The sequence below is a fragment of the Astatotilapia calliptera genome, chromosome 8, assembly GCF_964374335.1.
Source record: "Astatotilapia calliptera chromosome 8, fAstCal68.1, whole genome shotgun sequence".
Taxonomy (NCBI): Eukaryota; Metazoa; Chordata; class Actinopteri; order Cichliformes; family Cichlidae; genus Astatotilapia; species Astatotilapia calliptera.
The window spans coordinates 26,089,235-26,100,877 of NC_137429.1; the positions used below are offsets into that span (position 1 = coordinate 26,089,235).

The 11,643-nt window shown below is 40.9% G+C and overlaps 1 protein-coding gene across 3 annotated transcripts in view; it reads left to right on the plus strand.

The window, feature by feature from the left end:
* Positions 1-8,649, plus strand: part of LOC113027695 (uncharacterized) — a 46,974-nt gene extending 38,325 nt beyond the window's left edge. For all 3 annotated transcript variants that reach the window (XM_080305655.1, XM_080305654.1, XM_080305656.1), the window contains exons 37-47: positions 130-216; positions 1,083-1,268; positions 1,349-1,611; positions 1,772-1,920; positions 3,136-3,220; positions 4,407-4,521; positions 5,753-5,884; positions 5,972-6,220; positions 7,469-7,613; positions 7,722-7,878; positions 7,957-8,649. In XM_080305655.1, coding sequence (XP_080161781.1) covers positions 130-216; positions 1,083-1,268; positions 1,349-1,611; positions 1,772-1,920; positions 3,136-3,220; positions 4,407-4,521; positions 5,753-5,884; positions 5,972-6,220; positions 7,469-7,613; positions 7,722-7,878; positions 7,957-8,370 — 1,982 coding nt within the window. In that variant the 3' untranslated portion in view covers positions 8,371-8,649. The remainder of the gene's footprint in view (positions 1-129; positions 217-1,082; positions 1,269-1,348; positions 1,612-1,771; positions 1,921-3,135; positions 3,221-4,406; positions 4,522-5,752; positions 5,885-5,971; positions 6,221-7,468; positions 7,614-7,721; positions 7,879-7,956) is intronic.
* The last annotated feature ends 2,994 nt before the right edge of the window (positions 8,650-11,643 follow it).

Sequence of the window (11,643 nt, forward strand, 5' to 3'; positions counted from 1 at the left end):
CATCTGCCAGGAGCTCATTATTTCCTGCTCAATAGTCTCTCCATTGACTAGCTTGATTTGATACTTGATCCTTCTTCTGTTTTTCTTTACATAAAATATTTTAATGCAATGTCGTATTTGTTTTAACAGCTAAAAACTGTAAATCCAAAATGTCCGGAGACCAGGAAAGAATTCCTCAGTCCAAACTTAATCACAGTTACTGCTCCACTTTGAAAGGTGAGTCATGTATCTATTCCAAAAACAACGCACCTTTCTTTACCTGTTCACGCAGAATTTCTGTTGGAAATCCAGCATTATCTGCCATTTGTCAGTGTGCCGCATGCTTTAAATGCAGCTGGGATGAATTTGTTGCTGCAGCATTAAAGCATTTTGAACTTGGGACTGAAGACAGTCAGACTGCACTGTCTGGAGTGGGAATGTTTATATTTTTTACATTTAGCAATACTCTTGTAGTACCTGCGGAAAAATATTTATTCAGACTTAAAACAATATAAATACTCAGCAGATCCTTTGTGCAGAAAGCTGAATGTAAGCATCAGGTGAAAGATGTGACGCAAAGATATTGTGTGAGGTAAAAGACATGGGTGCATGTTAGTGTTCTTAAAATGATGGAAAGTTGTTATGGCAGTTTGGATCACCAGTATGGTCAGCAGTTACAACAGCATGTGTCAAAGTTAATAAAGCAGTCAATTAAAGTAAACCTTGGTGCAGATTGCTGCAACTTGCATCATAAATCATTAAAATATGAGCACACAGAGAACCAACTTAACAGTCAACATCGGGCAATTCTTTCTACTTTTGTATCTATATGATGCTGACCGCAGATATGTTTTATATGGTCAGCACAGAAGTCCCGCCCACCTGCCAGGCAACCAAAAGATGGTTGGCTTCAAATAAGTGGAAGGGAGATGAAATGCTAAATCGAAATCTGCATTTAGTGTGAACCTCTTACAACCAACCTGCAGTTTTTGTAGTACAATGAGAAAAAAAGTCATGCTAAATGTCTACAGCTTATTCTGTGTGTACCTTTGCTGTTTATGTGTTACGTGTCTGATTTATATGGTTGTGTGCATGTCTGATAGGGATGGTGTCTGATAAGAAGGTCTTCCCTACTAAGAATAACAACTGGGTGAGTCTGGCACATAAGCCTATGATCAGTGACAGCAAAGAGCTGGAGAAGATCTTCAAACCTCATAAGCAGGTGCGTCTGCTCAACCTGCCCCCACCAGAGAAGAAGACGGCGCTCAAGAACAAGACAGGAAACTCTGGTATAGTGCTTTTACATTTTTATTGTTTGTGTTAGAATAGACTGTGATTGATACTTTCATGATTTTTTTTCTCTTAATAGACGCGGCAGATCGAACTGCATTCAATGAGGAAGACAGACAACTGTTTCTGGACATCTGTGGTATTCGTCAGCTCTCCGAATGTGTCAAGAGTGAGCCTCTGACTGAGAACCTGAGGCCCTGTCCGTACATGCAGAGCCTGGTGCGCTGGATTGTTCCCTACGTTCAGAGGTTTCTCTATCACCATGACGAACTGAATGAAGTCTATTCAGAGCTGACTGAACAAAACATAGCAGGAAAAATCAAGCACCTCTCCTTTGCACAGGTAAGAGGATAAATCTGAAGGAACCCTAATTTGTCTTATTTTTTCCTCTTAAGAGTCTTCTTGTAGGTGCATCCACAACACCTAAAGCTCTGCAAGGAAGAAAGCATGAAAACAAAGACAACAAATATGCACTCCTTTGTTTCTGTCTGATTATTCACAGGTGGGCAAGCTATACATTCGCCACCAGCTGGATGTAGCTGACGATGAGGACCCTGTGATTGAGATCGTGGATGTCATCTGTCTGCTGAAGGATAAAAAAGAGCTTTACATCCAGAAAGATAATCTCTCAGCTGAGCTGGACATCTGCAGGTTTGTGTGTGATGGACGGTCTCAGAAATTAGTTTCTCCATCTAAATGATTCTTAAATGTCTTAATCATGTCTTAATCAGTGATGTTTTTCAACCTTCACTAAGTCAGGAAAAGTCTTGTAGAACAGTTCAGTGTTAAATGTTGGTGTCCAACTATTTTTCTATGAACTCCACAGAACTCTATTTTATTTTCCTTCATTTTGCAGTTTTATGTGTAGTCATTAGAAAAATATTGAATTGAATTTGGAGGGAAACACAGAGTAGAACCTCATCATTATATGCATTACTATAGCATATTTACACGTTCTGTTCTAATTCAATTCAATTGAGTTCAGTTGTATTTATATAGCGCCAAATCACAACAACAGTCGCCTCAAGGCGCTTTAAGGTAAACCGTACAATAATTCATACAGGGAAAACTCCAACAATCATATGACCCCCTATGAGCAAGCACTTTGGCGACAGTGGGAAGGAAAAACTCCCTTTTAACAGGAAGAAACCTCCAGCAGTACCAGGCTCAGGGAGGGGCGGGGCCATCTGCTGGGGTGAGAGAAGGAAGACAGAATAAAAACATGCTGTGGAAGAGAGCGAGAGATAAATAAGTATGATTCAGTACAGAGAGGCCTATTAAGGAACTTTTACTAGGGACTAGTAAAAGCGCTATACAAATACAGGCCATTAACACATAGTGAGTGAGAAAGGTGACCGAAGAAGAAATATGCAATTCTGGATTTTGGATTTTTACTAAGTGATCAACAGTTTGTGGTGCAATTTGGACCAACCTGATGTAATTTAACAAAGCATCATTCACGTAATGTGTGTTCAGAACATGTGAACAGCTATTAAAGAAATACTAATATCAACAGAAACTATTAAGTTCTGCAAGCTCTGGCACTGAAGTTCTAGCCATTTTCCCCAGAGTGTTTCTCAGTGAGATATAAGTGAATTAATAAACCCTTTTATTATCAGATTATTTCTACAATTAATTTTTAATATGGCATCGAGTCTTAGCTGTCAGTTGAGATCCATGCATCCACATGATTTTATTAATATGATGAAGACTCATATTGATCTTTGCTGAATTTCAGAAGTCCTTCCCTCACATGCATTTAAGTCTCATAAAGAGAACATATCCTGAGTAAGCTGTTCATAGACTTACCCTGTACATGCTTTGGCATTTGTCTTACAGTAGCTTGCAATGCTGTGTGTGTTTCAGGGAGGTGGTGAAATTGTTTTGCACAGAGAGCAGCCACCAAAAGGAGCTGACACCTTTCCTTTTTGGCCTGATAACCTCGCGCAGTGTAAGTGATATATAATTCCTTCCAGCATCGATCACTAATCCACAACCAGTGAAAAGAGTCTTTAGTCATTTGCACTTTTTCATCCTGCCACTTGCACAAACTCACCACATAGCTGACCGTAGCGCCGGGTAACGGCCGTTTCCCTGGAGAGCAGTTGCATTTGCATTATTTGCCGACTCATAGAGCAGTGCAGCAGCAAAAGATGCTCAGATCTGGCCTCAGCTTTGATCCTGCTCCACTGATCATTCTCTTCTGGTTTTCCAGTAGAACAGAGCTGCGTTATATAATCAGTTTTGACATCTGGATCAAATGTTTGATTTAGGTTCCATTTTGGGATTTTCCAAAGTCAATAAAATGAAATTCTTCAGTGTCTGATTAAAGGCTTTAATGATATGATCCTGTAGCGTAACATCCCTTTACACTGCAGTCAGACAGATATGAGAGGCTTAGGGGAAATCTGGCTCCTAACTTATTATATTCACTTATTACTTAGAGTATCCCAGGAAGTTGATGACTAGAAGTTCGTGTTAATTAGGACATCGGAGTTTTACTGAGAATGTCTGTCGTTGCCACTGTTGGCAAGAGAATCTGAAAAGAGAGACCTCAGATCTAGTCAGCACTGGTCTTATTATGTAGTGATTTTATAAGGAGGAACAGGGAGAATCAGACAGATGATGAATGGATCAGACCTCTGTGTTCCTCCTAAATAACTCAAATGCAAGTCCCACAGGTCTTCCAGTGTGAATAAAATTATGAAATGCAGTTAGTTTTGTTCTTTGATACAAAACAAATGCTATATGCTGTCCAGGCAACAATAAACATGAAGCATGCGGACGTGCCAAAACTGCAGTACCTTCCATTTGAGGCAGGCTCCTAAGGCTTTGTCTGTACATTGCACCTGGTACAGTTTACGGATGCAGCTTGTTAGCTATGTTAGTTAGCTGTAGCAGTTACCTTAGCACTCCTGTGTCTCATCTGATTATGGTCATTTCTGGATGTAAAAAAAAGAACATGGCAACAGGCAAAATGTAAATGTTTTAGTTTTAAAATACAAAGTCCACAAACCACTGGTGATATCATGTTGCTACGTCCATCTTTTTTATACAGTCTGTCAACCTTGCCTAATATTATGTGTATGCCGTGTATACTATAATAACTACAATAACTATAATAAATACATATGCAGGACCCAAGAGCCCTGAAGAGATTACTTGCCAAAGAGGAAATCAGAGAGCTGCCCAGTGAGGAGGAACTGTGGGAGGTCCCAGAGCCTCACAAACCAGACATTCCCCCTGAAAGAGGTACAGAAGACACATGGTGGAAAAAACACACACACAGCCATCCTGTCTCACATGAAATGTTGGATTTACATAAATATCAGAACATATCTGTCAGTCAGGACAACAGTGACCCCCTAGGCCACAGAGGTAGTAACCTTTTGGAAAAACAGCGTAACCGATAGGTTATCGTTATGTTGATGGAATTTGATCGAACAGAATACTAAAGGTGAAAGTTGAAAAGTCAAAGCTTCCACTTGTTTCCATTAATTTATTCACCATAACAGACACATTAACTCTCAAAGCGAAATAGGTTTGATTAAAATAACAGTTTAATTGAACGTAGCATTGCTTGATGTCATTGCGATGGCTCTGTTTACACTCTTCTACACCCCTAATTGGCTATTTTCACACACACCATGCGATTTAAGCTGCTGTAACCTGGCCACACCTGTTGCACATCTGCAAGCTGCTTTGCAACCCAGCCAACTCCTATGTTTTTCTTTCATTTTGGCTTGTCTGCATGGGTCGGACTTGTCATTAACACCTGCTCTCCTACAACAGAGCCATAGTGCCAAAAATATATATCGGTAAATAAGGTTCTTTGTTACTCTATAGTGCTCCTCACTGATTTACTTACCTTTGTGAAATTGCAGAATGTTTGAAAAACAGCCTGAAAAATCCATGTGTTCAGCCCAGTGTTGTTGTGCATGAGAATCACAGTTTGATGCAGAATATCAGCTCAGTGCTACAACTGCAACACGAGCTGAATCCTAAAACTCACTGCTGCTTCCTCTCACGCTTCCATCTGCAGTTCCTCCAATTCTCTCTGTGACACTTGCCCCCATTTCCATTATCATTTCATAATATTCAAAGTGGTTTTCTTCGCAGTCTCAGCCTCACACAAACACTCTCCTTCGGCACACACACACACACAGTGCACATAACTGGTGTGTTTCTCGCATATGCTAATTCGAGTTTGTTCACTCTTGTGTGTGGTGACATAAAAGAGCAGCTGTTGCCAGGGCTCAAAGAGCAAGAGGAGCAGATCCCATACTGCAGCAGAGAGCACACACATACACACACATTTTACAAGGATTAATATGATCAAAGACTTTTTCATTACACATTTTGCTTTCATGGCACAACAGCTCTGAGACAGGCTCACACTGTGTATGATTGGTGTTTTATTTAAGGTTTCATTTCAATGTTTCCTTTATATTCTTTGGATTTAACTGAAACTATTATCCTCCAGTGCTGTCAAGGAGTTTCTCCTCCACCAGCTCCACAGTCGAGCCATCTCACCCTGGACAAGAGGACGGGGAACAGACGCTTGTCTGCTGGCCTCCTCGAGCACCAATACACAGCACAGGAGGCAGTCGAGCTGGTACTTAATGCAGATGCTCAGAGTAAAGAAAATTTTGTTTATATTAGCAGTATAAAAAGTGCATGTTTCATTTGTCACATTTGTCAGGAGGTCAGGAAGATAGCAAAGTGGTGGAGGCCGTCATGAAGATGTGGCCTCCTCCAGCTGGACCGAAAGAACAAGGCCTGGAGATGGAAGTCGCACCCAGAGGAAGCAGCCACGAAGGAAACCATCCACCCAGAAGCAGCAGCAGCACCAACAGACCTGCAGACCAACCCAGCCTTCAGAGGCTTCCCAGTCATCCAGAGCAAGCTAACACAACTGCTGCTGCTGCAAACACCAACACACCACCACCACCACCAGGTTTCACATTCAAGATCCTTAAAAACACAGATATTCGGTTCAGTTTTATTTATATAGCACCAAATCACAACAAATCACATCAAGGTGCTTTGTATTGTAAGGTAAAGATCGTACGATAATACAAAGAAAACCCCAGCAATCAAACAACCCCCTGTGAGCAAGCACATGGCGAAAAACTCCCCTTTAACAGGAAGAAACCTCCACTTGAATAATTAGATTCCTGCACCAGTTAACATTCTGATATCAGAGGTGACACTTCTCCATATTTATGCTGCAGCAGAATAAAAAGAGTTATTAACCTGCCTAATCTAGTAAACTTTCAGGTGGTTTAGTGATTTTGCCGCTGCAGGCGGATTTGTGGGTTTCCAGTATAGCGAGGGCCTCTGGATGAGAGATAACAGCTTAGGACTTTTTCGTTTTTCAGTCAATAGCAACAAATGCAACTAAATTTTATAGAACAAAACTGAAGCCAAAAATAAACACACTTCTGTTTACTAGAATCTGACACACAAGTGAGTCAGATTTTCACAAAAAACAAACAAAAAACATCACAGTTTTAAGATGGATTTGACTATTAGCAATTTATATTCAATTCAATTCAGTTTTATTTATACAGCACCAAATCACAACAACAGTCGTCTCAAGGTGCTTTATATTGTAAGGTAGACCCTACAATAATACATACAGAGAAAAACCCAACAATCATATGACCCCCTATGAGCAAGCACTGTGGCGAGAGTGGGAAGGAAAAACTCCCTTTTAACAGGAAGAAACCTCCATCTGCCGCGACTGGTTTGGCTGAGAGAAGGAAGACAGGAGATATATATGAAAATGATTTTCTTCTTCCTCTGCTCAGGCTGTTTGTGTTAGAAATGGACAAAGAATAAATGTGTGCAGCTTTAAGTGTTTTACCTTTGCAAAATTATATTTTCACCACAGGGCAGAATGGTAACACAGAACCGTCTTTCTCAGTTTGTGATAATCACAAGAAACTGAAAATACTTACAGAGAGGGAGAGACAGGTAGATTAAAAGATCGTCCACAATAAGTTAGTTTTATTGTCTTAACCAGCTGCATCTTGCATTATCAGTTAAGATGTTGATTTTAGCTTGTTAGTGAGCAAAGACACAACACTACAAACAGAAAGTTCTTGTGTAATTCTGCGTTGTGTCATTATTCCCAAACTGTTACAGCACATCCTGTAAAAACTAACGTTTTCCATTTGGTGTTGTCTGTCACCAACAGAGCGCCGTCAGCAGAGTGAGACCACTCGGTCTGACACAGCTGAAGGTGGAGAGAAAAGCCTTGCAGCTCCCAGACCTCCACCGAGTCCTCCATCTGAACCACCTGCTGAGACAGCCAGCAGCCAGCCCGTTCCAAACAGCCTGTAGGCTTCTTCTCCTCTTCCCAAATATGTAAAATATTCAGAAAATGTTGATTTTCACTCTTACTGAGTATGTATTTCTAATCTCTCTCCTTTGTCTCTCTCTGTCAGTGCTGTACCTGAGGCTGTGGTGCTTTCTAGTACTTTCCAGGGGACTGCAGCAGCTGCTGCAGAGATCCGTCCTCCTCTGAACCTGGACTTTCCTCACTGGAACAAAACCAAGGCCACACTTGAAGACATGGAGCTCACCTGCCAGAGACCCACCACCGTCAGTATACCGACTGCAAGCTTTGGTTTCCTAGTCGCTGGTTATCAAGTCTTTCCTAATAGCTCCTCTGTTTTGTAGGTGGTCTTATCAGAAGACGAGATAGATGTGGCAGCGATCGGCGAATGGGGGGAGCAGCTGGTCAACTCCTTCCTGTGCCACTGGAGAGATAGCAGCGACCCTGGACGACCCACGCACGTCATGTGGTGCAATCAGAGCGGGGAGACCGGTCAGCCATACGACTTTAAGCTCACCTTCGGATCCACAGGAGAGCCTGAGGTGGTGTATGTGGAGGTGAAGTCGACTATAAAGAAAGAGAAGTCATTTATCCACATGTCTGCCAACGAGCTGGACTTTGCACTGAAGGAGAAGGAACGATACCACATATACAGAGTGTACAGCACTGGAGATGCTCAGAACGTACGCCTTTGTCGGATTCAGAACCTAGCGCAGCATCTCCACACCAAAGACTTAGCTCTTTATCTGTTTGTGTAGTTCCTTTTAAAATCTGTGGAGATATTTGCACAAGTTGCCTAAAATAATTTTGTGTAATTTTTAATGTTTGTAGTAAATGCACTGATTTGAGTCCTTTTAGCTGTATATTGTGCCGTTTATGTTTAATGTATTGTATTTGCTTTTGAGCAAAAGATACATTTTGCTCCTTTTAATGTCAACTGTTTTCCATATTCAGTGAAGTTAAGCAATCTGCTAACCTTTTTTACTTTCTGTACCATTCCTTTATTCCTTTGAAATAATAAAAGTGTGTCTATTGAAGAGTTTCTTTTATTGAATTTCAAGGTACTTTATATGTTTACATGACGAGAAACCCATCATCCAATGTTCCCCTATAAGCAAACACTTGGTGACCATGGGGAGGAAGAACTCCCTTTTATCAAGTGACCTCAAGTGGAAGGTGAAGGACAAGAAAGGAGGATGCAAAGAGGAGCATAGTGAGGCTATGAACACCAAAGAGGATTAAACAGAAACTACAGGAGAGAGAAGACAAACCTTAATGACTCACAGTAGTATATTATATGTTTGAGGAGGGAAAAGAGGCGAGTGAAGGGTAAGTGCATCAGAATAAAACATTAATTTGTACAGCACTTTACAAAACAGTTACAACGTGCTTAAAATAGTTCAACCAAAAGAAAGTGCTCATTGTGTCAAAATAAAGCTCAAAGATCACAACCAGACTAGGGGCATAATACTTACATAATACTTAATGTTGGACGACAGATTTCCATGTTTTTCCAAGCCACTGGCCACCTTTGGGTCAGACAAATAACTGGAGACTTGATATTTGGAATCACTGAGCTAAAAGATCTTTTGTGACACCCATCACGTAACATCAGGCAAAGTCCCCCAGCAATCTGACCCTGTGCTAAGGGATGGTTCATGGTCACCTGATCCAGCCCAAACTCTGAGCTTTATCAAAAAGGAAAGTTTGAAGTGTAATCTTGGAAGAAAAGAGGACATCTCTGTTTCCCAAATCCAAACCGGAAGCTGGTTAGAAACTCGGAACCACAAGTAAGCCAACAGTGTGAACTTAACAGGGCGGCAACAAAGAAGCACTAATATGAGGAAAATACAACCTCTCGTTATTTGTTTCTGGTACATGTTAGTAACTGTGATTCGGCATTTTTGGCCAACTGAAGACTTTTCAAGGAACTTTTAGAACAGCCTGAATTACAGTTGGAATTACAGTAGTCCAGCCTTAAAGTAATATGGCTGCCTCTACCTAAGCCAGTTCTGGTTTTGAGCTCACCTCTCAAATTCATTCTGATATAGTTAGAAGTCTGACTAAGCCCTGATATTCTGTCTAGTTCAACCATTACTGCAAAGGGAAGCTAATGAAATCCCCGCCTGCTACGGTGGTCTTTGGACCCCCTCTTTGACAGCCACACCCTGTGTAGCTTCTGTAGGACAGTAATATCTCCAAAGCAGGACACTTATTAGGCATGTGAGGAGTGCTAGTGGAGAGATCAGAAACAGCCTGGGGAAACGGCACCTCCCTATTTTCATCTCATGATGCAACCTTATGGTAACCAGAGGGCTGTTTCCTGCAAAGAATCAGTCACGGGGAGCACTGAGGCACAAAATGTACAAAATAAATCAATAGTAGAGGGTTATTCCTGTAAAGGAGCAAAGGGGTCCTGAAATGATTTGTCTACAATCCTTTGCAGCATTTTACATTCTGTTGGAGGGCCAATAAAGTATTTTGAGTGTTGTCATTATATCGTGCAGCACAGAGCTGAATATTGTGCTGATGTTTTGTGATATGAGGCCACAGGCATGAGTCAAAAAGGAGATGACTAGCAGGTGATGTTTGTTTTCGTAAACAACACATTGATATTAGAAGTGGGACTCTTCTTGCACTGCATAGCTGCCCCCCTCTGTACTGGACTCATGCTGCATTCATGTGTAGCTTGTAAACTCAACATTCAGTTGTTTTTATGGTTGCTGTTGTAAGCTAAAGCATGGGGCATACTGCCACTTGGATCTCAGCAAAATACCATTTAGATCTGTATCAGACTCCAGACTTGTTTTTAAAGATAGAATCCATAAGACAAATAATACTGTCACGGTTTAAGTTATATTCTTTGATTTATTGTTTTTCATGGGTTTGGTTTTCTTTATTGTTTTCTGCTTGTGTTACTTTTATAGTTTCTAGTTCACTGTATCTTCCCTCTGTTCCACGTTTACTTACTCTCGTCTCCGTGTTTCATGTTCCCTTTGTTCCCCTTATCAGTCACGTCTCCACTTCACAGTGTCTAGTCTGCGTCTTTGTGAAGGTTTCATGTTTCCTGTTTTATTTTGATAGTTCCTTGTCCTGTATTCAGTGCATTCAGGTTTGTTTCCTCCCTGTCTTGTTATGTCAGATTAGACCTAGCTGTGTTTCCCTCCTGTTTCCCATTCCCTCGTTACTCCCTTGTGTGTTTAAGCCCTGTGTTGTCCTCTGTCCGTTGTTGCATTGTACCATCCCATGTGCTGTAAGTTTCGCTGTGCTTCTGGTTTCTATCATTCTTAGTTCTGTGCGCCTTATTTTCTAGTGATTCTAGTTTCCATGTTCAGGGTTTTGGTTTGTTTTTTGTAAAGTTACTTTATGGAGGATTTTTCTCAGCGAGTAAAGCTGCTGCTTTAAGTTTACGTTCCGTGTACGAGTCCTGAATTTGGGTCCATCCTGCCTGCCACACATGACAAATACTAAGCGGAGTTTTCTTTTATAATTTGCTGTCCACATGATGAAATTAGTCTTGGAATGAAATGCTACACATGGATAGCCACCACCATAGTAATAGCAACATAAGGACCTTGGAAATTGATCACTCGAGAACAAAACAAGTATTTGCAGAATCACTAATATGTGTACAAACAAAGCTGAAGCTGCAATGGCCAGAACTAGATAGCATTATGAATTTGGTAATAAGACTGGCAAACTACAGCAGATATTTAGAAAACCCAAAAGATATAAATCTGGAATTTAAAAACTAATATCAAGCCTTATATGAGACCGACTATGATAGTGACAGTACTGAAATAAAACAATTTCTAAGTGAATTACCTCTGCCAAAGATTAGCACAACAGATAAACACATATTGGAGAAAGAAACATCAGAGGACGAGTTTCTTCTCGCTGTTAAATTGTTACAAAACAAAAAAGCCCCAGGCCCTGATAGATTTCCGACTGAATACTTCAAGACTTAACAAAAATCTACTAACCCCTCTCACAAACACGATCAAGAATACTTTTCAAAAGGCGGCACTCCC